Source organism: Ixodes scapularis, unplaced genomic scaffold, assembly GCF_016920785.2.
Source record: "Ixodes scapularis isolate PalLabHiFi unplaced genomic scaffold, ASM1692078v2 PGA_scaffold9__187_contigs__length_104089568, whole genome shotgun sequence".
NCBI lineage: Eukaryota > Metazoa > Arthropoda > Arachnida > Ixodida > Ixodidae > Ixodes > Ixodes scapularis.
In genome coordinates this window covers 17,716,304-17,741,754 of record NW_024609884.1, presented here as the reverse complement: position 1 = coordinate 17,741,754, position 25,451 = coordinate 17,716,304, and the positions used below count along the sequence as shown (strand labels likewise).

Genomic DNA, 25,451 nt, shown 5'->3' with positions numbered 1-25,451 from the left:
AAAAACAGCTAAGCAAAACACATTCCGAAAACAAAATCATCCAGTAAGCCAGTCTGCAGCGTCAATAGGTGTGCGTTAAAGACGGCGAAGTATCTCCGTCGATTTGATTTTCGTTCCGCGTGATAAAAAACGAGCAGCCGTGCTGCCACTCGCCGCGCTGTTCACATAGAAAGTGGGACTGCCTCCATAATGAAAATATGCGCTACATAATGAAATGCGCAAAAACAAGATGGCCGCGAATAGCTGAAAAGCGCTTCCAGTTACTGGCAACAGTGAAGTAAACAAATGGAGGGCTTTGACGTTTTAACGCAAGAACTTTATCGGGATTTAATACATGATTTCACGTTTCCACTGGACAAATCATAAGGGGAACATGAGGCGTTGTTAAGCAGACCCAGTTTCTGAGCGCATCTGACTCGCGAGGCCCACAGGACAACAATCGAAGCAAGGTAAGCTTTTTTACACTAAACGAAGCCCATATTTTATCTCAGTCCCCGCTTTTATCGAGGCCATTAGGGGGCATCATGTTTACAGCGCCGCCAAGAAATAGTAGCAACAACTTGCTTCCACGAGTCTGAGCGGTGTTTGCCAGTGCACACTGCGGCTGTGGTCGGGGTCCCGGTTTTAGGGCTTCGTTGGCTTCGTCGCACAAAGATGAAAACATGGCGTCCGTATTAACGATGTTGTTTCTTATAAGAGGACTTGGTGACATTAACAACCGTCCTCAGAGGCTCTATTCAAACGTTTTGCTCCGCCACTTTACTCATTTCGTATTTCGAAGGCGACCGTCTCAAGTGCCGTGGCGTTCGCGAAAGTGGAGAAAGCTCTGGCGGGGGTAAAAGGCCGGTGAAACTGAACATGATTATCGCGCGGTGTTACTTATTGTTCGCCGCCGCGGGGAGAGCTTTGGCGCGCTTAAAAAGCGCTCACGCTGTCTTGTTTCGGTGGGTGGAGAAGTGGAGAAGTCGTTTCGACACGCCGAAAGACACTGAGCTCGGCACGATGCATATGCAATACATTGAGCTAACCTTTGAACCCGCGCGATGCGCGCAATTTTCAGACGGCTGTTTTGTCGCTGTTACTCCAATATCGTACGTTGGTTTAGCTGAGCGCGCTTCTCAGCATCAACACATAACCGCTCGGGGCGAAATGCTTATGATTCTGTGAAATTTATTTCGCAGCCATGGATTCCAACCTGGTGTTGGGGTTGCATCAGGGTGAGTCATCGCATGTCCTCCGATCTACGTACTCTTGTCCTTTCTGAGACCGCTGTTGCATGCGCGTGTAACTTTATTTCGTCAGATTTGGCCCTCCCAGTCGCATGCATACAATGCCACAGCACCAAAGTTGCACTAACTGCGCGTGCGGCGCGATTTTGTTATTCAAATGACCCGTTGTCTCGCACAGGCATGGGCTGCAGCAGCATGGACGGAAGTGATGTGAGGGGCCTCCATCCGTCAAGTGCGACCAGTCACATGGGTAATTCACACTTACAGGGTGTTTACTGGCTGCCCTAAAGCATTTTTCGTGGTGCTTCACGAATAAAACTGCTTCACTCATCTAAAACATTGTGGTCACCTACCTATGAAAACTTGAAAAAGGAACGCTTGAAAAATGAATGATTCCTTTTTTTTTTCCCCAGCCGTCCTCTTCTGCTGCATTGACACACGTGTTGTTATCAAGAGCTGCTGATCCGATTCGTTTTTGTTGAGTGGAGCTCTGTTCTGCCAGTTCATAAAAAATGATAAGGCGCTATCGGCATTGATAAATTATGTCGTCCAACCGCACTTTTCTCAGGCTGCATGGTTCTCCAAGCAGCATGTCAGTGCTATTTGCATCCCTTTTGCATGGTGTGCAGGTCACTTTTAACAGCAAGTGCACAATAGCGAGGCTTACATTACAAGTGCGCACCGACGATAGCTCGCCAGTGGAATTGCAGTCGCGCCATGGAGTGAGTCCGGCCTGTTTTCTGCTGTTATTTTAACCTATTGTGATGCATATGCTCAGTTAACGTAGTCTCTTCCTCTGAAGCATGGTCAATGACTTGATCTTGCAAAGTAGAGCCTCTCGGCCTACTGGCTGACAATTCTTTCATTTATTGCTTTGGTGCTTGACTGTGTGTGTAGATGGGGTGAAAGACACCGACGTAGGGAACATTTGGGAGTTGCCGCGGCTGAGCGAGTGTAGGCAGCTGTGCAGCACCTGTTGAGGAGCTCCAGCTTAAGGCTGGGGATGCTTGAAGAGTGCCAGTTCAGAGGCTGCTTCTCACTGTTTGAATATCGTAAGAAGTTTGACGACATGCTAAAGGGCTTTATTTTTAAGGACATTTTGTGTGTGGCTCCTCTGTGCTGCTTGATGACAATTTAATATTGACTCTGTGAGTTCGTGCTGCCTTTTTAGGGAAAAGTTTATCTACATGTCTGGCTCATTTCATTTGCTAGTGTTTCGATTCGGGAGCACATGTACAATTTGGAAAACTCATTAAAAAAAAAAAAGCGCTCTTTCAAATTTACAAATTTTTTTTCGAAATCTAATTTTTCATTAGTAGCTTTTTGGCTTGTAGAACATCTTAACGGAGGCTCAAAAAGTTGAATTCCTCTAGCTGATGTATTTTTTCCAGAATAAACTATTTTTGACATGCTGGTTACATCTGAAGTGGAACCTTTTGAACTTCGAATGGGATTTCTCTCAGCTTCACTTTTTGGTGTCAAATTTCAGTTCAGGAAAGCTATTGTTTCATAATAAAATGCTGTGTGGAGCCAGTTTTTGGAGTTTATATACTGAAATATTGTAAGGAACATGGCAGTGAACTTACATTCTGCATTTTCACGTTCCTTTGTTGTGAAAAGCTGCAATTTTTCGTCCACCATTTGTATTTTTTAAATTAAAATTAAGTAATTTCTTTTATTTCTTTTTCCACAGTCGCATGACACAGGTGTTACACTGTATGCTGACTTGATAAAACTGGACATTTTCATTACCGTTTTCGTACAGTGGTTTTCGCCGGGTGATGCTGTGTTTATTTGATGTGCTTTTATATAACTTTTCGAAGAATTAATTTATAAACTTGAAACTCTGCATGCCATCCTCTTTCACAGCTACGAATATGCCCTACAAATTTCATACAAATGAGACTAACGGTTAAAAAGCATATTAGAGCGGCGTCTTCCCTTAATCTTGTCTCCAAGAGGCCTTCATTTTATGTTGTATCTCCCACTGGCATATAACTGCCTTTACGTTATGTTGTTGATATATTTTATTCAAAGAAGACCTAGACTTGCGCTGATTACTAAAAATAATGATGTACACTCCTCTCATTTTCCATCTGACGTAATGTGGCATGCTTGCAGGCATGAGTTGCAGCAGTATGTCTCCGGGTGATGTTAGAGGCATGCACCAGACGAATCAGCATGCCAATCCGACAACTGCGCTCGGTAAGTTGGTGCAAGGTCCACCTTGGGATCCAGATATTGCTAAAATTGCATTCTCTCATTTTGTTGCTAGGCATTGGCTGTAGCCCCATGGGGAGTAGCGACATTCGAACATTGCATCCTGCCATCGACTCTGACAGGGGTGAGTGTGAGTGATCCACATTTTTTTTTTCCATTTCCTTCATTTTTAAAAAAAAATCTTTATCAATGTGTTAGAGCCAGGGATGCTATTCCTTTGGCAACTCTACCATACCAGGGCCATATTTAGTAAATGAATTGAACCATGCTATAATTTTCAGGCTTTTTCCTACAACACTTCTGTCTGTTAGCCCTTTGAAAGTCATCTCCATCCAGTTTTTAATGTCATGGTAACAACTGTTTTTAGCACAGTCAGCATCCCTAAGTTATAGGGTGGAAATACATTTTTTTTTCAATTATTATTTTAATATGTTGAGGTGTTCTCGCTTTAACCCTGTAAAACTGATAAAGATGCTTAAAGCGCCCATGAAATGAATTTTGAGCTGGGATAAATGAATTTAGATTTGGATCTTACTATTAGCTTATTGTTTAGTGGGCCCAAAGAAAAAGAAGGTAGAAAGTAGTCATGTGCAAATAGTAGATTTTGAGTTCAAAGCGAATTCGGAGTGAATAGTGGTTTGGCCGAATATTTTCGATTCGAATATCGAATAGTTTTCCATGCCTTTCACTGCCATTGCATCATGCTTAGATGAAAACCCAGCTAAACTCATGAAGGTTATTCCACTTATTCATTTATAAGCAAAGTTTAACCTACCTATGTTTATGAACTGTGACCTCGGTAGGTCTGATGTCTTGGGATGGCAAGTAAACGACGGATTTGACATAAAATGAATCCTATAGAAATGGCCAACTATACCCAATTGAGTGAATTTACAAATCTTGCTATATAAAATATTCTTTCTTTAATCTCGAGTTAAAAAAGAAAGAATCACGCATGATAAACACAGGTTGTAAGGGCATCTCTCCTAACATATACTCTTGCATAACAGTCAGTTTAATTTTGAAACTTTTACTACAATGTAAAAGCATACATTCAAGGCGGGATGGTACACGCGTGCTGGCTGTATTTGAAAATAAATGGAAACTTTGTGGAAGTGTATACACTTCCACAAAGTTTCCATATACACTTCCACAAAGTTTCCATTTATTTTCAAATACAGCCAGCACGCGTGTACCATCCCGCCTTGAATGTATGCTTTTCTTCCAAGCATGCAATTGCGATATTCATACCTTTTTAACAGTTTATTGCAATGGGTTACCCCGTTGAGTGTGCTTCTTACCGAGCACCGATGTAATGCAGAGAAGCAACACCCGCGGAACTTGCTTCCGCAGATATTGCTTCTCCGCAGTGCACCGGTGCTCGGTAAGAAGCGCACTCATCGGGGCTAACCTGCTGCAATCAACACTTCGAAAAACGTGAATAGTGCAGTTCTTCTCGAAGCGAATATCGAATAGCGTAATATTCGAAGCAACTTTATGAAATTTCGAATATTCGCACAACCCTAGTGGAAAGTCGAAAGCCTGATTTTCAGTATGAAAATTTGAAAACACGGTGGACTAATTCGTATCTCCTTTCCTTCGAAAGCTCTCTGCCTTTTCACTGTGATACATCCGCAGTACCCAAAGCGCATCACCCAGCCCAAACACGTGTCACACGACACCGGACCTGATTTATTCCTTTCACTCCTAAGCTGACGGTACATTGGAAGTATGCACTTTCCGGACCAATCGGCCGCCTCCCTTTCATCACCTGACCTCATTCTCTGCTCGTGGGTATGCGTGAGGGAGCGTGATTACGTGGCAAAAGTGTGGCTGGCCCAACGAGCTTGAGCTTCCACAGCATTTTCAGTTTCGGGGTGAACGGAGTGGGGAAAGCAACTTTTGTCAGAGTTTTGAGCAACAGTCTAATCTTCTAGGAGGAGAATGGCGGTGTCCAGGTACACAAACAAGGGTCCGAGCAAGAGGGGAGTCCCTCCTTTTCGTCTTCTTGAAGTGTTTGGTACAATGCGCGATTTGAGAGTTGAGGAGGAAAGCTAAGAAGGAAAAAGTTGAAAAATAGTTTCATGACCCCTTTAAGTAATTTTCATAATTATGTTTTAATAGAAAAGGTTATAGAGCAGTGTGCCACAGCTGATGGGCATATTTGGGGGGGGGGGGGGGGGGGGTGTTCATTGTCGTGCAATTTTGTGGCACATTTACTTGGGGAGCAAAGAATCTTTTGAGGAATACATTTTTGTTCTCTGTTGTGCATGGCTTTATGCGCCAACTTCACTATCCTTTGGAGGTAAGGTTTGGATTGTTTTCATTGTCCAAAATGTCCCACAACTTCTTAATGTATGAGGGCATTTTATGAGTATCTGTCAGAGCCGTTCAAGCATTGCAACGAGGGTTATCCTGAATACATGAAGTATGCGGTGCTTCATTCATTAATTTCTGTTAAAAAGTTTGAGAATGCCCCTCCTGAACATGAATGAATTGATGAAGCACTGCAGACTTGATGCACTGTGGATGAAACATAGTAAGCCTGTCTTTTGGCACCCACATTTCACTGATTGGCCTACTTTAGACATTGCTGTATTTCACCTCGACAGCTTGTCAGTTTCAGGTGTAAATGCACGGCTACCTGTATGGAAGGGGAGTGTCAGGCGACTGTGGCTAATGTTGAGGAGGCGCTTCCCAAACTGGCAGTTATAAACAGAAAAGGGTGTGCATTCATAGAAACAAGAATACCTGAGAAACTACATATGTTTTTATCACAATCACATGAAATGATTGTGATCCGGTAACCGGCGAAATTCAAGGTTCCTTTCATGTCAAGGGTTACGTTAATGCTGGGTAGAGCTTGTTGACATCTGTCTTTTCTGTACTTGTCCATGCGTGTTTCGGCATCATTCTAATGTTTTACTCGCTACTGTGACAAATAAAATGCTATTTTATTAACAAACCGTAATGTCCCAAGAGGTAACCCACTTCAAATCAAAGGCAGTTAGGGTGAAAATAAGGAGCAAACTAACTTTTGGTGTGCAATAAAAAAAAAAAAAAATGGAAGAAATGTTAGTTTAAGATTTGGTGGCCTGTGAAATCGCAGCCTGGGGCGATAAAGCAAAGATGACTGTCCTTCGAAGTCGACCATGTTCACTTGTCTCCCGCCGTAACTAAATAACACCATTTCTGACGAGGTCACCATTGGCCAGGCTACTGTAATTACTGGAAGTGGGCTCTCTTACGGTGCTTTTGAAAAGGTAGAGAATAATGCCGAAAATAGGGGTGGGTTATCTTTCGGGGGTGCCCCATCTCTCGGGATATTACGGTACCTTAAATGACTTTGTTTTCGTGGGCTCAATATTTTGCATATTTGGTGACTGGCGAGTTTCGGGAACATTTTGTGCGCACAAAATTTTGCAGTTAAGAGTGGTTTGATGTGTATTCGTTATCATTGGGTAATATTTTCACGTGATCTATATTTTTGCGATCTGTTTCAAGTCACGAAATTTGCGAAAATTTGGTCCTTGACAAAATTAAATTGTTTACAATACCTCGTTAGATTTTAGGCAAAATGACATAGCTTTTGGATTGTCACCCTTTCATATGGCAGTTACAAACTCCCCATGACAGCGAATTGCTAAACACAGCCATTTGTTAATGTTCACCCAGCACTCACAAAAAGATAAGCAAACAAAATACCATATACAGTCTTGGGTTGGATTAAGATACAGCCCATATCACTGAAAAGAAACCGTAAACTTTAGTAAACATAAATATTTGCTAAAAAATTATATTGTTCGCCCACAATGTGCGAAGAAACGAAAGCGATAGCTGTGGCATGGTCGCGCAATACGGGTGGAATGGTGCCGTCATGTACCTGAGGACGGAGGTGCGACGTGGTTGATGTCGGGGATGCCATTGACGACTGACTGCCACCAGTGATCGGTGTAGGGGGTAAGCACGCTGGAAGTTTCTAAAACCATCCAACATTAGGCATAGCAACTGGTTACTGCAAAAGTGGGATTTCGCATAACGCGAGTAATGTTGGAAAACAACTCTTTCAAGCAGACGACACGACACCACAAATCTCCCTTTGTGGTGCAATTCTTGGCAGGATGCCAGGGCTGCTCTCTTTGCTCTCTGCGGGCGGCACGGCATACGGGAAGTCCAGACTTTCTCTCCTCGAGGGAAGAGAAGGGTTTTTCCTTTTTCCCCACGCGCGCCGCGACAACACGCAACAAGGACGCAATCTTTGCAAAGTGTTGCCCATCGCTTAAAAAAAAAAAATTCCTATTAGTGGATGAAAACCGAAAAAAGTACACCGAATTTGAAAAATATAACAAATGCAAACATCTTACCCTAGTTATTGTGTATAGTTATAGTCACTGACATAATAAAAGTGGCAGGGGGGAGTCTTTTCATTGTTCCACCTTCAGTGCAAGCTTCTTACCTTGGATAACACTCTGCCGCCGTCTTGTAAGGTTTGGGCTTGCCATTTACTTTGAGGAAGGCTACATTTAAGAAATTGTTACCCGATTCTTTAAAGGGACAATGAAGGCAATTTCGGATATTTTTTTGGCGATTGATCTGGGTTCCCGGCACGCCTCAGGCCATGTTGCCCAAATTTCAGCCAAAACCGGCGCTTGTGTGCCGCGCAAATCAATTAAACAGTCACGGTAATAATCGTACCGGAATCGATCGGGGCGACGCCCCGAGCGTTGCGGGAGAAACCAGCAGAAGCGGAGGTCACGTGACCCTGCGGCGCCTGGAAGCGTGACGTCACAAGAGACGTGTCAGCGATTGGTTGAAACGAGACACGTGCCCTCGGTCACGCTTTGGTTCGTGGTTTTTATGAACACTGTTCTAATTCCACTTGAATAACCATGAAAACTATAAACCGAACCGAAAATGATAACTAAACCGTAAATAAAACACCATAATTATTTTTCTCTTTGCTACACTGCACGCGAAACGGGCAACGAGAAACTATGGGCAAACAAAATATATAAAATGATGAACACAGCGCGGAGCACGCGGGAGTTTTTTGGTTCTGGTTTCAGACGTCGGTGCCGTATTTACTTTAGGAACACGGCACTCGAGGGATTCTGCAAAGCGGTAGTCATGCCAAATTTGTGCGCTGTTGAAGGATGTTCAAACGGTTGACTTTGTCTTGCGCAGAGGTCTCGGCGATGGCGTCAGAATTTGTTCGCTACATTTTCGGTCAGGAGACTTTGAACAGAACCTTCAGGTTAGTCGGGGTCTGGGCGTAGGTGTGAGGCGAATTACTCTGGGTCGGCGGCAATTCTGGGGTGTCCTCGTAAAGAGGAATTCCAGAGTTCCATGTCCTTAGGAGCATCTCCCGTTCTGTTGGTGTGAGGTCACTGAACGGGAGCCCAAATTCGCTCGCGAGAGCGGCATTGCCGTCCATGTTGGTCCGACGAAACGACCGCGCCACCGCGCTGCTATAACCCACCGCGGTAACCAGAGTCTCGACGCCCTAAATGCTACCGGTACGGACAATTCACATGTGACGTCACTCCCTACGTCACCTCCGTTTTCGGAGGCCCAAAAACGAGAAACGCAGATAGTTCAGTTTCGGTTTCTTCAGTTCTTTCGTAGGTACAGAAATACGCGTCACAAATGTCTATAAAAAAATTGGGCAGTATGCCAGGTTCCTAAGAAGCCTAAAAACACTATTTAAAAAAATTTAATAAAATCGCCTTCATTGTCTCTTTAAGCATCCAACAACTGAAGCTTGTTTGGAGTCTGGAGGGCAATATTGCTTTCTTTACTTTTTGCAGGCATGGGAGGAAGTAACCTTGTAGGCACAGATATACGATCAATGCGCTCAAGTATGGACTGCGATAGAGGTAAGCGTCACCTTTGCGTGCACTTTCCCAAGTCCTCCTACTCAGCTCCTGGTTTTCACCTCATTCATAGGAGACCTCTTGCAGGCTGATTACCAGGTTTCACTCTAGACCTTTAACTCTAGGTGTTTTGAAGAAGGATGTCGTGGTAACTGTTATAAGTAAGGTCTCCAATTTATTGCGGCTCGGTCCCTTTGAAGGATCATTCCTATTTATGCAGTTTGTTTATTGACAATACTTGCTTCTTCATTCTTTCAAGCATTGTGGTATACCTTTATAGGAGTCATTGCTCCGTTACTTTTCGCGTGTGCATGTTAGTTAGGTTGACAGAATGTTACACGTTGAGGTGTTCTTGAAGACAACCATGCGTTTTGGTTTAACATCTCTTCTGAAGCTGGTCACCCCCATCCCAGTTCGCCCTTGCCAGAAGGGCAAACTAAAATTGCTACTCACAAAATGCCCATGAAAAGGGCATTACGATAGTCTGGTTGATGGCGTTTTCAGTTTTGTACAAGTTTTCTTCCTGGGCAAACAAGGCATGCACCAGATACCAAGGGCCAGAAGCTGGTGGTGTCTTTCAGACCAAGAGAGATCAGTTGAAGTTTTTTTCATTGGTGTATAATGCCCTTTTGGAAATAGTGTTAGCAAATTACTACTTAATAGCTAAAGAAAAGATGCTTTATTTCATACTCTGTTCTTTTTGCACAATATTTAATTGATTAATGTTTTGTGGTATTTCTTTACAGTCTGAAGTGATTGTCCTTATTTTTTGTTTGAATAAAACTTGAGAACCTTTAGGAAACCAGAACCAAACACATTCTTTTCACTGGAATGCTGGCAGTTCAGGTTATTCCAACATTCATCTTTTTCAGGATTGGGAGGCAACAGCTTGTCTACCAGTGGAGGAATGCACTCTTCCATGGAACATAACAAAGGTGGCACAGAGTTTTCTCCCTCATTGTGGGTTTACTCTAGGTTTAATGGTCAGTATTTACCTTCACTGCTACTGGCCAAATTGGTTGCTGCAAAGGCATCGCACAAAGTCGCTCTATATTCACGGAGTGTCTCACTCCCAAATGCCTACTCACAGATGCGTGATGATGCAACTACGGAACTGGTGTTCGATGGTTGTAGCACATGCTCTACACGTCTCGGCATACATCCGTGTGAGAAAGTTAGGAAAATGCTCATGAAGCCTGGAAAGATGACAAGGAATTACTGATATGTTTATTGCTGATAGGAGATTAAATTTCGAGACAAGGTACAACAAACGACCTCACATTCATGACTACAGCGTGTTACATCAGCTATGCTTTGTCTCAGCCACGTGGATAATACATGCATCAATAGACCGATCCCACCAAGCTTTTGGCGCATGCGGGGGCAGCCATAACTTTAGTTCAGAGGGGGCAGGCAGGAGTTCACGAGATGGCTCGTGCTGTTCCGCGCTCTACATGCGCAGAGCTCCAGCGAGGTTGTCGCATGCACAGAAAGACTTCGCTTGATGTATTGCGGCAGCGGTGGCGTAGTCAAACTGGCGGGTGAGATCGGTCTATTGAACACTGAACTGTAGAATGAAAGCAACCAGTTTGGTTTCATTTGACAGACATGCTCTACTATGTAGCGTGATATGAGGTCACTCTGGGGAAGTCACTAACTGTAGTCTAGCTCAGCCTCTGTCATTGACGTAAAGGCTCTTCACCCTCATTGCTTCTAGCTCTGCACATCAATGCTTCTAGCTCTGTTGTTCACAGTTGTAAAAATGAGTAACTTTGGGCTTTTGCAAGAAATTTTTTTTCTCCCAAACAGTTGCAAGTGCCGCCTACATTCCTTGTCCCCACCAAAACAATAAGCACTCAAGAGAAAACAAGCACAAAAAACATAAGATAGTGGGATGCAGAAAGATCTTTTTTTTTTATTTGCTGCTTTTTTTTATAGAATCTCATTGATACCGTGAAATACCGGAAGTGTGCCCACCCAACTTTCTCTGAAAACTGGGATAATCTAGACATGGGCGCTTGTCCGGTCAAATCAGGCGCTTAACATATGATTTACAGAATTCCCAAGTTTGGGAAATGTTAATAGTGGGCGCTTGAACAAAGTGGGCGCTTCCGCGGTATTTTACGGTAACATTTTTCTGGGGACCGTGGTTAAAAAGCACAAGACAGGAAATTGTTAGAAACATTCAATAACGCTTTTTTTGGGGGGGGGGGGGGGGGGGGGAAGGGGAAGGGGAAGGGGGGGAGGGGGGAGGGGGGAGGAAGAAGGAAGGAAGGAAGGAAGGAAGGAAGGAAGGAAGGAAGGAAGGAAGGAAGGAACAAACAAACAAACTATAAATGAGATGGGAAGCCATACTCAGCACTTTTTTTTCACATGTACTTTCATAATTGGAGAACTGCCATATATAGTCAAATAGACAATTAGCTTTTTGTCTTTTTTTTTTTCTAGGAACTGTACTTTGATTTTTGGGGATCAATCTATAGTTGTTATTAAAGATTGTCAACCTATATATGGCTTGCACATGACGTCACCGAAAGAGTGCTCTAATGGCCACAGGAGAGGACGCTCTTTTGTGTGTCCTAGATTTGCCCAGACGTTGCTAGATTAACCCTTCACTCAAAATAGAAGATTAACCCTTCAGTCAAAATTATTACAAGAACAGATTCCCTCTCTCTTGCTTTCACAACGGTCTAAAGTATGGGATGCATCATCAGTGCAAGCCATGTGAAAGAATGAGCGAAATTTCAGAGCCCATCAAGCTAATCCAGGTACTTTCCTGTGGCAGCCACTGCTTCTAGCACACCGGTGCAAAGCGGTGAAGCTTGACACACACATACCCCGAGCAGTGCGTGGTTAAGGGGTGTCCAAACAGGGTACTTCAGAACCCGTGAAGCACATCTCCTCCGCCGTATGAAGGGAAAGTTGAAGTCTGGCAGTCCGTCTTCTGTTTGGACATCTACCAGGCAAACATCACAGGTTTCCTCCTTGCCTGCTCTGCTTTTCTGTAACGTTAGTGCTCGTCAGACTTGACGTTACGCAATCTGCAGTGGTGTGCCTTTCCATTCGTTCTGCTGCACCTCGCCCTCGTATCCTTCCCTTTCCCGTTTTTGGGATTAGACTTGAAGAGCAGCAGAGGCCTTGAGCGATTGACTGACAGCCAACAGAGAGTGTGATGTCCAGACCCACGTCATGAGCATGCTCTAGGCCTCCATGAAGGAGAGAAGCGGACGTTGGCGGAGGGAAGCTTGTCCCTTTGGGAAAAAAACACCGACGGAAGCAGACCGCCGCTAGTCATATAGCGAAGTTGTATGGCTTCACGCATCCTGAAGTCTCCTGTTTGGACAGCCTTTTACGTGCTTCGCACTCAATGTGAAATTCGTCTAGCAGAGCCAGGGAAGCTGAGCACAGCGGATGCGTGCGAGTGTGCCAGAGAAAGGGATAGAAGCACGAACGGGCTATTGCAAAAGCCTGAACCGCTTTCAAGCTTAGTCTAAGGTCATACCCGCATGAACAAGAGCAACAAGAAGACCGGCCCAGAGAGGCAAGGTTAAAAAGATGGGGAGCAAAGGGAAGGGGTGACTGGCCCAGTGGGTCGACATGTTGTATTAGCCGTGTCGGGTGGCAGTTTTTGAACATAAGAACTGGGAAAGCAAGCGCAATGCTTAGAAAATTCATTTGCATATTTCTATATGGGTTCAATGGGACCGGCGTTCGTGCACGTAACAGCCGGAAAAGTGTATCAGTTGAGAACCTACCCATGAGGTTGTGCGATATTTTGAGAGGTATCCACTGACTCGCCTTTGAAAGGTAGACCACCCTCATTTTGTCCCAATAGTCTCTTTTTTTTAAAAGCTGATTTATTTTATTTTTCTTCACATAAATAGTTAAGCCTGCCCTCTTTTTAGAGTGCAGCTCTTAGGCGCCCATTTCCGGCTTGAGTGGCGTCGCCGTCGCCGTCGGCGTAATTGCGCGGTGCATTATGGGTAAATTTCCCCGCTAAATCTAGCGGAAAAATTTCCCCGCTAAATCTAGCGGAAAAATTTCCCTGCTAAATCTAGCGAAAAGATTTCCCCGCTAAATCTAGCGAAAAGATTTCCCGGCTAAATCTAGCGGAAAACATTTCCCCGCTAAATTTAGCGGAAAAATTTCCCCGCTAAATCTCGCGGAAAAAATTTCCCCGCTAAATCTAGTGGAAAAAATTTACCCGCTAAACCTAACAGAAAATTTTCCCCGCTAAATCTAGCGGAAAAATTTCCCCGCTAAATCTAGTGGAAAAATTTCTCTGGGGGGTCACGTGACCCCCCGAGGTCATGTAACCCCCGTGGTCACGTGACCTTGGGAGGGGGTCATGTGACCCCACCAAAGTCGCGTGACCACACCCGAGGTTACGCAACCACCCCCCCCCCCCCCTCCTCACCTGAGAACACGTGAACCTCAGTACCCTTCCCACCTCCTCAAGAGCTGCGCTCTAATTATTTTTTTTTTGCACCATTTTCCCCCAAGTTAGGGCAAGCTATATCTTGAGGTATTCTACTCTCAGTAATTTCTTTACAGATTAAAATCATATACCTTATTCTTTGTCAAAAGTAGGGAAGACATTGCGTGGCAGAATTACAGTGGTTAATGCATAGCTTCGTGACAGTCTTCTAGTTTTTCACATTGATCGAGTCTACTGAGCATTTTTGTTGGCATCTCATAGTTTTTTAAGTAAGGCTTTGTTAGCCCTCAGGTTTGTTAACCTTTTGTAGTCATTGCGCGTGTTAGAACCGCAGAGCTGTGTGGAAGGCTCAAGCATTGAGTACACGAAGAAGACTTGAGCACATCCCTGCGTTGGTCAGCCCTTCACATAATTGTGATAAGTTATTGAGTGTGACCCAACAAATGGCTCCGAAAGATTAAGCAGTTCTGATCCAAATGAGCACACTGTACGGAAGAGAACTGACACACTTCAAATAACGAAGTTGGGGCTAACAGGCTTAAAGGGATGGTGAACCGAAATTTGGATTTCAAAAAAACAATGCTGGAGATGTAGGCAGGACACTACAATCCCTACAAAACTACTAGTAAGGCGATATCTCAAATGGACGGCCGTATTTTTGGAAAAAGAAGTCGAGATTGAACCAGGCCGACGAGGCGCGTGACGTCAAGATACCTAGTTTCCTCCTCTCTTCGCTTCGCTCCCTCAAGGCCGCGGGGCGGAGAAGACGCAAGGGCGTTCCCTCTCCTTCTCGGAGAAACATGACGTCAACATTCCTGCGAAATGCGCCTCTTTTTTTGAAAAATACGGTCATCCATTCTAGATATCGCTGTATGAGTGATGTTTTGGTGTTTGTAGCATCCCGTTGCACGCTTTTGCTGCGTGTTTTGGGGAATGCACATTTCAGTTCAGCATCCCTTTAACTCCTGTAAGCCACTGCTGCTTTTGTTTACTAAGCTGACCGTTTTTGTGCAGCTCCTGTCCTGAGCAGCACTGGCTCTGCAGGCGGCGGAAGCAGCGGTAGCAACCTTGGTAACCCATCTCCTTCTGGGGAGAAGCTGGGGAATACGGGCACGGCGGCCACAACAGCCACCAACTCGCCTGACAATGCGAGCAACAACGCCAGCAAGGGCACCGAGGAAGAAGAGCAGAGCAGCAACACCACTCAGCCCCCGGCCAACAAGAAGGCCAAGGAGGTGACCACGGTGCCGTTGGTGCCACCGCGGGAGAGCAAGCGCCCCAACATGAAGAAGCGCATGGATCTGTCCCTGGCCGACAAGGTCAAGATCGTCTACTCTCTCAAGGAGCCTGGGGCCAAGCATGGGGCAGTAGCGAAACTTTACGGTGTGGCTCGATCGACCGTCTGCAAGATTAGCCAGGTGAGAGCCATTTGCTCGGGTGCTCTTTCGTGAGACGGCATTGTTTGTTGCGTGTGGATTGTGGTAAGCACGCTAAAGGCTGCACCAGCTCAGCAAAACCTGATAACTGGTGAAATCCAGTTTTTTTAGATCGATCTTGCACATTCGTGCAGTGCCCTTTTTTTTTTTTTCTGACAAGGTCTTGTTTTCAGTTACACTGACACTCAGTTTTCATGTTTTAGCATGTGCTCACCGGGGCGGATTTAGAGGGGGGGTCCGGATGTCCTGACCCCCCTCTTGATTTCTGCTTGTGTAAATTTTAGGGCGTAAAAGGAAGGAGAGGGGGGGGGGTTTCTAAACATATGGTACGCTGACCAACACCTGACCCCCCCCCCCCCCAGGAAATTCCTGCATCCGCCCCAGTGTGCTCATTAGTTCAACTCGTTTTGTAGCTATCGTATTTGCACAAATGCATGGCTGTGCTTTTTTTCTTTTCTTTCTTTTCCCCATTATATCTGTCATCTTTGGCTCATTCAAGTGCATTATATATCTTATCTGAAAGCCGCAGAGCGTGGGAAGAGACGCCCAGCATTCATGCCCGCGTCTTTGTGGCATTGCGCAGAAGTCGGAGGAGATCCTGCTGCAGTTTGAGACAGATAGCAACCACGACCGCAAGCGGCGGCGGGAGGGCAAGGAGCGGCAAGTGGGTGAGGAGCTCTATGCCTGGTTCCAAAACCAGGTGGCACAAGGTTCTCGCCTTTCTGGCAACGACATCAAAGAAAAGGCGCGTCTGCTGGCAGCCCAGAAGGGGCACCACTTCGAGCCGTCCGACGGCTGGCTCAGCCGTTGGAAGCAGCGCCACGGGCTGTCTAATCCACGTAAGGAGTCGTCTTCGCACAACCAGTCGTCACACGCGAGCGGCGCCGTTGCCCAGGCACCCCCGCACTGGGTGTCGAGCGCCGAGCTGGTTGCACTACTGAAGCAGTACTCTGCCGACAATGTGTTTGCAGCCGCCGAGACGGCACTCTACTACTCGGCCTACCCGGCCGATCGCTGCCAGCAGGAGCTTGTCAAAGACAAGAAGGCGACGGAACGCATAACCCTTCTCATCTGTGCCAACCTCACGGGTACCGAGAAGCGGCCCCTGTTGCTCGTCGGGGACAGTGGCGCGTCTCGCTCATTCCCAGACGATCCGTCGCGCTTGCCTCTCATCTGCAAGTTTGCACAGAAGGCACGCATGAATGCGGCTATCTTCACCGAGTGGTTGTCATTCTGGGACTGGCAGCTCGGGCTGCACCAGCGCAGCGTGTTGCTTCTCGTCGAAAATACGCCAGCCCACACGTCGAGCGCGCACCTCGAGAATGTGCGACTCTACTTCCACCCGCAGCCCATCCTCAAGGGGGTGGCGCGCAACCTCAAAGCTCACTACCGCTCGCGGCTCTATGGCCGTATTTCAGCGTCGCTCAGCGTGCAGCGCAACACGCGGGCAGCGGACTTGATCCGCAAGACAACGGTGCTCGACGCGCTCTACCTTGTGCGCGAGTCTTGGGATTCGGTCAAGGGCGACACTGTCTCTGGCGTCTTTGCACAGGTGGGACTGCCGCTGTGTGGCACCCCGTTGCCGAGGGGTGGCGCAGGCGTCACGGGAATGCAAGACGTCTCGGTGCCGTCGGGTCTCACTTACGACGAGTTCTGTCGCTTCGTCAACCTCGACGACTTCTTGGAAGGAGTCGTGGACCGGACGACAGAGACCCACGAGGACGAATACGAGGTGACTGATCAGGAGGCTCTCAAGGCCATTGACTTCCTGCGCACTATGGCCATGCGCGAAGGGCGCGATGAGTGGTACCGGTCCAGCCGGGAGATGGAGGACTTCTGGCTCCAGCGCATGGCAGCAAAAAAGAAGTAGCCTACAAATGCATCCAGCTTGGTTGTCGAACAACGACGGGGCAAAGGGGGAAACTCTGAAAGAGGCAGTGGGCTTGTCGGTCTAGTTGCCAAAAGCAAAGCCCGATCAAAAAACCAGCAAAGCTTTAATGAGGACTTGAGTTAATACATTTTGCCGGAAACAAATTTTGCGCTCGTTTTTACCTGGTCTTGGTAGGCCAATGTTTTATGATGTCCTTGTTTGTTTGTTCAATTGCGGATTGGTAAGGTTGATACTGAGAGGTGTCCTGCTTATAAAAGTGGACATCTCTTGAAAAAGGATACTGAACCGAAATTTTGAGCTCGCAGAACAAGGCTGGATGGATAGGCGGGACGCTGCAAAACCCAAAAACATCACTCGTACAGTGATATTGCTAACGGATCGCTGTATTTTTGGAAGAGAAGTGCGCGTTTGAACACGGCCGATGAGGCCGACGATACAAGTCATGCCACGACTCGTTCCCTCTCGTCCTTGCTATGTCCCTATGAGTTGGTGAACCGAAGCGAGGAGGAAAGAAGCGAGGCCGTTTCCCTTCCTTCTCTATTTTTCCAGGAGGACAATGGTATCGTAACCCTCGCTTGATCGTGCCCTTTTTTTTCTAAAATCATGGCCATCCGTTTGAGATATCGATGTATGAGTGATGTTTTGCAGTTCGTAGCGTTCCGTTCAATGCTTCTACGGCCTTATTTTGTGAAATCCAAATTTCAGTTCAGCATCCCTTTAAAGGGATGCGAACCGAAATCTGGATTCCACAAAGCACGGCGGCAAAAGCGTGCTACGGGATGCTACAAACATCAAAACATCACTAATACAACGATATATCAAACGAATGACCGTATTTTAAAAAAAAAAAAGGGGGCGCATTTGACAGATACGTTCACGTCTTGTTTCTCCGAGAAGGAGAGGGAACGACCTTGCGTTTTGTCCGCCTTGCCGCCTTGAGGGGGCTAAACGAAGAGATGAGGAAACGAGATATCTTGACGTCACGCGCCTCGTAGGCCTCCTTCAATCTCAACCTTTTTTTTTTTTTTTCGAAAATACGTCCGTCAATTTGAGATGTCGCCTTATGAAGAGTGTTGTAGAGACTATAGCATCCCGCCTACAGCTCCTGCATTGTTTTCTGAAATCCAAATTTCAGTTCACCATCCCTTTAAAGTAATTTTATTGCTTTTTGGAAGTGTGTAAAAGATGCAGTTGCCATTTTACTGGTTACGGTTTTCTGCGGTCAGCTGATGTCGAGAACCAGAACAAGGGATGTTGTCATATCAATTTTTAAAATTTTTGTCTGCGTTTTCATTAGCATATTCACAGAATAATGTTCCAAAGAGTTATGCAATCTGCATATTTTAAATGCTCGCCGTAATCTCGAGTCTCGTAGCTCAGTAGATTTGTTAGGTTACAGTTGAATCCTGCCCTGGAGCACATGCACTAAATCCATCATAGCATGTGGAGAGTATTCCCTCAACATGTTGCGGTGCGTGTTGAAAGCAATGTGTTATCATTAAATAGAACAAAATTTCAATTTTGTTCACACCTAAACATGGACGCCCTTTCATAGACTAATCATGTATTAGTAGCAAAATTGTACTACTACTTTCATTTTGAAAAAAAAAAAAAAAAGGTCTATAAAACTGTTTGGACAGCTCTGTAGCAATCAATCAGAAGGGTAGAGATGAATTAACTTGGCTATTATTTAGCAGCAGCAAATGACATGATGAATGCAACTTATGGCACCTTGAATATCTTGTGTTCCATCTTGAACATCTTGAAGGGAAAACAAATTTGTGTATCAAAGGGACACTGCACTCCCAAGAACCAATTTTTTTTTAACTGCCTGTATAGAATACATTTGTGGCAAAATGCACTCACCCCCCCCCCCCCCCCCCCCCCAAAAAAAAAATAAAAAAAAAATCAACGCAAATTTATCTGCTAGCATCCGTTTGCTCACAAGTGGTTCCTAATTCGAGGTCAACATCACAAAGACGTCGGAATAGTAGGAGCCGCTTTGTACCTCCCCATTGGTCGGTAGAAGTGCGGAGGAAAAGCTTTCCCGTTAGCACATACCACCACAAACTCAAACTCCTTCACATGCTGCGAAACTGCCTTTTTGCAGCGCATCTGGTAACGTAAATATTGCGTTAAGCTTATTTTATTTGGTGAAAATGCACTTTGTTAGGTACATGCAAAATCAAATTTAACTGGAGCGCGCGACCATACATTTTTCCTTGACAGGGCGCTAGCCTGGTGGGATTTGACACAGCCACTTTGTCACATGGTGACGGGCCGATCTTAGTGTGCAGGTGGAGTGTGGTAACTCCCGAGGGTTAAGTATAAACTCAAAAAACGCCCGCACAAAAAAAAAAAAAAAAAAGTTTTTGCGTTTATATTACATTTTGTTTTACGTATTGTTTCCTGAAAAATAAGGCGAGCTAGGCCGAGTATTTTATTATTGTGCTTACTCAGTTGCCTTCTGTAAAAGCGTTGACGCACACATAGCCTAACCATCAGCATCTGCTTAAACCACACAAATATAATGAGATGCCTGTTTCATGAACACTCATTACATCCTTGAAACAAAACAATGGGATGAAAATAAAAAAATAAAAATGGAGAGGCAGATTTATAATAATTTGTGAAGGCACCGATCTGTTGATTGAGTCAGACAGAGGTGACACAAGATTTCTTATCCCTACGCCCTGAAGCCCACTCCACTCCGTGCTTTTAGCATTCCACAGTGTCCAGAAAAGCGACTTGGGGTGACCAACTGATTTTTCAGCAGCCCCCAGACATTTTTTATTACTATATTCATATCAGCTCCATTTGGCGGCCATGCCAGCTCGTTGATGCGGCTATCTTCCTGATGAGTTTTCACGACTTTGGCCATATGTACTGGGCTGTGTTCATGCTGATGGGTACAACAATTTCAGGAAAGGGCCATCTAAGGCTTATGGGAGCATGACATTTTCAAGAATTTTGACGTTGCATTCAGTCTTCCATCTATTTTGTGCAGGGGTCCAAGTTCCTCTTTTGAGATGGTTCCCCCACTCTGGCACTGGTTTGGCCACCGAATCCAATTTGCTGGCTGTATTCAGGGTTATACGTGTTAATATTTATTTTTAATATGTAGGCACTGAGGACATAATAAACAAGGTCTATAAAGACTAGAAACAAGCTTGCTTCTGTAAAAACAAATACTGGCTATTTAGTATATGATTAGAAACTCCTGCAACTTGTATACAGCTGGAAGTTTATTCAACTGAAATTTAGGCAGAAACCTTTCTTCACCGGTCGTTCTTTTGCACTTGGATGTCTTTAGAAGATGGACAAAAAAGCCACTAGTTCTGCAAGCTTTCTTCAATTTTAAATCATCTTAAGTTTCACTGCATCTGATTTCTGGGAAGCTTTGTTCGTTCGTTTCACTGCGTCTGAATTGTGGGAGGCTTTGTTCGTTTGAATGCATTGCAGTTGACTTTGGACATTTGATTATTACCTATTGATATTGAAAACGAGGCATCCGAATGACGCATGTCCTGGTGACATCTGGCAAGAGAAGATCTACAATCTCTTAAAAATCACAAACCTGCAGTTGATGGTTCGCCACATGCATTGCTGTTGGTCGCAGCGGCTGTGGTAGCTTGCCTGATCAGAAAAGATGACTTGGCTCCACTTGTTTCCTCCCCACAAGGAGTGGTTTATTGGCAAATGACAGCCGAGCATGGCGTTGCTGGTCAGAAAGGCGTGGCTTCTGCATGAGGATTCAGCAGTGCTAACTGGCTTTCCATAGACATTGTCTTATTGTTGCAACTATACCGCCTAAATTGAGGCTGTTCTTCAGATCCCTTGCCATAAGGAATGGGTCACCCACAGTGGCCGCTATAATCAACTGGTCCTCAACCACGGACGTTGCTGGAGGGCTTGTTCCACATGGGAGGTCATCAACACGACCTTTCTCCCGATAAGCATTATCTTATTAATGGAACCCATTGAAACTGCTGTTATAGTCCGATCCTCCGTTGAGACACCCATGCTTGGGACATCCCAATGACCCACAGTCGCGTCTCCTTCAGCACATGTGGCACGATCAAGATCATTATCTAAAACTAAATTCACCCCGCGGCACTATAAGAAAAGACTCGATCGCCTATAGCTTTTTTTTGGTGGTGATGCATCATGCTTATAAGAGATTTCTCACCTTAGTTTAATATGAAAATAAATAGCAGCTCAACTGAAGGGTCATTTCGGATGTGTTGACGAATCAAGATATTTTGTCTTTGAAAGTTATTATGAATGCATTCCAAGTTCAAGATATACGAGGTAAAACACACTGGAATTTAAAAAATTCAATACACAAAATGGTTCTAGTTTCTTTCTTTGTTTTGGAAACGAGTGGTGTTGATGCAGAGCGCAGCGTACCGTCTGAAACATAAAAAATTCTGAGGACACCTAAGCACTTACGAGTTGTGAATCCGAAAGCATTAATGTCCAATTGAATGCCGCTGAGTGCTCCTTCGAGTTTTGCACTGCGAGTATTGTTTCCGAGTTTTGCTGCTGGGTATGTTTTAGAGTTTTCTAATTAAATTGCTGCAGGTTATTTTGGTACAGTTTCTACGTTTGCATGTTGGCTGTAGACTGGAATCATTCGGACGATATCGCTGAGAGTTCAAGTGCATTTATTTTCACACAATGCGTTCGCTAATGTCTATGGGGAGACCCAAGCTGACAATGTCTTCATCGTCCAACGGGTAAAGGTCAGGTGTGTAGAGTTTGCGTCCCAACGGCCTCGGTGGGGTTGGTGGTGGCAGGTTGGGGTCGATTGCAGCGAGCATAGGTTTATAATCAGTAAAATACTTTGAGACATACTTTACGTTTGCGCGTTTGCTCCAGCGCCGGCAGGGAGTACGGCGGTGTGCCGTGCAGACCACACTGGCTCGCTAGTCATTGCTGCGCCGCTGGGTGAGGCAGTGGCGGAAGTGCGAAGCTCGGCGCGGCTCGCGGCGCGTGCTGATATCAGCGCCCTCTCATCATCAATATCGCCCCAACTGCGGGTACCGGTTGACAACGTTAGACCTCAAAGCGTATTAGGCCTAACAATAGGCCAGCGCATACCCATGTCCCCCTCTCATGTCAAACAGCTGCGTAATGAAACGCCTAACATTAGGCCTAACGTCAAGCCAGCGCATACCCTCGTCCCCCCCTCCCACTGCGCCGCCAGCAGTTTGGCTGGCCCCTTGGCAAGGATGGCGCCGTTGCTATGGAGCCACATGACGCGTCGCAGCCAATGGGGATTTAGGTGCTGTTTTTTGCTGCTACAGACGTCTACAGACAACACCGGCTTTGCTCCATGGGACGGTTAATGCTTTCACATTAAAAAAGTAATGGTTCCACAGAATCTTATCTGAAGAGCTACCATACTCCCCCCGCGCACTGCGATGAACCCATCGTCACATAACCAATCATTTGTACCAATCGCTGCTAGGCTAGCGCCCCTCAGCAAAAACTTGCGGCAGCGAGCTCCACTTAAGTTTTATTCTGACTGTACATGTCCTATCGAGGCAGTTAAAAAATCGAGGCAGTTAAAAAAAATATTTGCCCCTTTCCTGCACTATTGTGAAAAGGGCACTGGTAACACAGAATGTATTATGTGTTGCTTTGCTGTGATGTTGCACATATAAACTTGATGCACATTTTGTGACTCGATGGCGCGAACATGGTCATGCATAGCATCTCTCAAGGAAAGCCCTTTCAAGGCTAGCGTTGCACTGGGAGTGGAGTGTGGTGTTCACATCTCTTGTTATCACACACCCCAGCTTTGACTCTGCTATTTTGCATCTCCCCGTTTTCTTCGAAGCTCCCCTTTCCTTCTGCACACTCTCCCACCATATATGCAAGCATGTTTGCCTAACACCTGATAGCAAGGCCATAGTGATTGTATTTCTATGTCGCCTATTGGAGGCCAGCGCTGTGCACAGAGAGGAGACAAGTTCTGCGCCAGTGTTCGGCTGGAATACGAGTTGCAGCCAAATGTTCACGCAGTACTTGTGTAGCGCTCTTCCTGTAAAAGCTTTCCATGCAGAACATGACTCCCTCAGACTCTTGCTGTGCACGATTTAGCATTCCATAGGTGTGCACACAAAGCGGATTAGAGGCAAAGCGAGCCCGGGGTGGGGGGAGCTTTGCTCGCATTTCTATGGGGTGCCAAATTGTGAACGACAAAAGTCTGAGGGAGTTGTGTTCTCTTTTCAGGACACCCTTTTGCAGGTGTGCCTTACCAGAAGCTGCTAGGAGCCTGCCATGTAACACATTCTGTGTTAAAAATGTTGTTTGGGAGTGCAGTGTCTCTTTAAAGGGGCTGTGCATACAACTGTTATACATTCAGTAAATACCACTTGAAATTCATTCTTGACATTCATAGCCTGCAAAACATGCATTAGTTTTTGCCTCCACGCCATGGCAGTTTCAAAACGAGAGAAGAACGAGCAACTCGCAGTCAGAGCAAGCGACCACATGATGTGGTGCCGGTTATACGGTGCCAGTGTTCATCATAGCTAGGGTTCCGCGTTTTCGGTTTCTATTTTTTCAAACTTTGGCATACTTTTTTCGGTGTTTATTTTAAAATTCAATTTTCATTGTTGTTTTTTTCGGCGTATATTTATGCCCACAAACATTTATCGGCTTTTTTTCAGTGAATATAAAATAAACACCAACAGACACCGGATGAGATTATTCTTGTAGCTCTGATATTTGTGATCACTCAAAGAATAACGGCACAGATACATTGAAAAGAAATGGACACTTTATTTGGCGAATGTGTGCAACTGTAAAAGAAACAAGAAAAAAACACAGAAGTACAGACAAGTCAGATATGAAGCTTATGCCCAAAAAACATGGAACTTTACCTTCTGTACATCAGGGTTACGTGATCTTATTATATTACACACACATGTGCTTTCCCAGGTTCTCCTCGTTGATCCGCACTCTTTCTTTCCTGTTAATATGACCTTGAGCTTCGAGAATGCCCTCTCAACGCTAACGCTGGACACTGGCCGGCTGAGGAGATGAAGCGCTGCCTGAGCCAAAATCGGCCAATCAACCAATTGTGACTGCCGAAAGAGACACGGTGCGACGTTGTGAAACACAACACAACATGCAGAGCTTGCATCATGTCAATCTTCCTAACAACGAGTTTGAAAACACGCTCGTACATGGCGAAGTCATGGGGTATTTCGGACTTCACGTTCCGATCGATGATGCACTTATTTAACCAAAACGTTGTGATGGCATCCGTGTATCCCATTCATTCGGACACGTTTCGATAGACACTGTCGTTCACCTTTTTCCCCACAGGTCTGCGGTTCGACTGGAAGGTCAAAGTGACCTTTTCCGGTTAAAACTGAATTTTAGAAGATGGATTTGACATACTTTTATTGTTTTTTATCGGTTTAAATTGAAAAGGCCGAACCTAAAAACTGAGCTTTTTTGGTTAAAACCGAATTTCCGAAAATTGATTCGGCGTACTTTTATCGATTTTTATCAGTTTAAACCGAAAACTCCGAACCCTAATCATAGCCACGTGCTAGGGTTGGAAAACCACAGGGCATGTGCTCAGTTCCGCACATCGTTACTGTTCGACTGTTCCCATTCAGCGATGGGCACTACCTGAATGTCTGTTGAAGCATTAAGTATAACAGCCCAAGGCGAGTGCTCACGCAGTGCAAGTCTAATCCGTCAGCTGCATTCGACTGTTGACACATAAAATTATGTCACATTGCGATCTTTGCAACTATGTCATTTAGGTTAACGAAGGCAAGACAGAAAGAAGTAGTGGTCTTGAAAAGATGCTTTTGGGTCAGTGGGATGGCATGTGAGTATATTGGGTCACACTAGTGCCAGTATCCCTGTCTAAAGAGAGAAACATTCCAACTTGATATTGTTGCACGGCCCCTTTCACCAACTCTTGTTTGACCGACACATTCTTTTTAAATAGTTGCTATTTTCAGAAGTGCAGTTCAGCACGGTGGAAGACTTGGGAAAATGTTTGGGTTATTTCTCAGGAATGTTGATTTATAGTGGGTTGGTTCAGTTTTTGCCGACCAATGTCGACACCCCTGAGTTTCGTTTGAGGTTACTAGCACGTCTTACTGAACCTATTGAAGCTCTAAAAAGTATGCCACTGTTTATGCAAGCTCCTCAATCACAAAGTCGTTTACTTCAGTGGAAAAGGCTTAAAACTGCACTGTCACGCACAAATTTGCTTTCATGCTATAGTAAGTTACAGCTCAAGAAGGTAGGGCGAGGGAAAGGAAGGCTGGGGAAGAAGAGGCAGACAGAACGCTGGAGAGGAGAGGGGGAAACCACCTCCTCTCTCCA

The 25,451-nt window shown here is 45.3% G+C and overlaps 1 protein-coding gene across 8 annotated transcripts; it reads left to right on the top strand.

The window, feature by feature from the left end:
• Nucleotides 1-163: 163 nt before the first annotated feature.
• LOC115327927 (tigger transposable element-derived protein 3) lies at nucleotides 164-24,515 on the top strand. Of its 8 annotated transcripts, none has more exons than XM_040500621.2 (9): nucleotides 164-449; nucleotides 1,182-1,217; nucleotides 1,408-1,479; nucleotides 3,351-3,434; nucleotides 3,505-3,573; nucleotides 9,257-9,325; nucleotides 10,195-10,257; nucleotides 14,775-15,178; nucleotides 15,780-24,515. In XM_040500621.2, the coding sequence occupies exons 2-9, from the start codon at nucleotides 1,184-1,186 to the stop codon at nucleotides 17,064-17,066; spliced, it is 2,082 nt and encodes a 693-aa protein (XP_040356555.1). In that variant the 5' UTR covers nucleotides 164-449; nucleotides 1,182-1,183; the 3' UTR covers nucleotides 17,067-24,515. The 8 variants fall into 8 exon arrangements, with proteins under 8 accessions (XP_040356555.1, XP_040065362.1, XP_040356556.1 ...); XM_040209428.3 differs by having other exon boundaries at nucleotides 263-449; nucleotides 3,505-3,579; XM_040500622.2 differs by lacking the exon at nucleotides 164-449 and having other exon boundaries at nucleotides 552-1,217.
• Nucleotides 24,516-25,451: the final 936 nt, after the last annotated feature.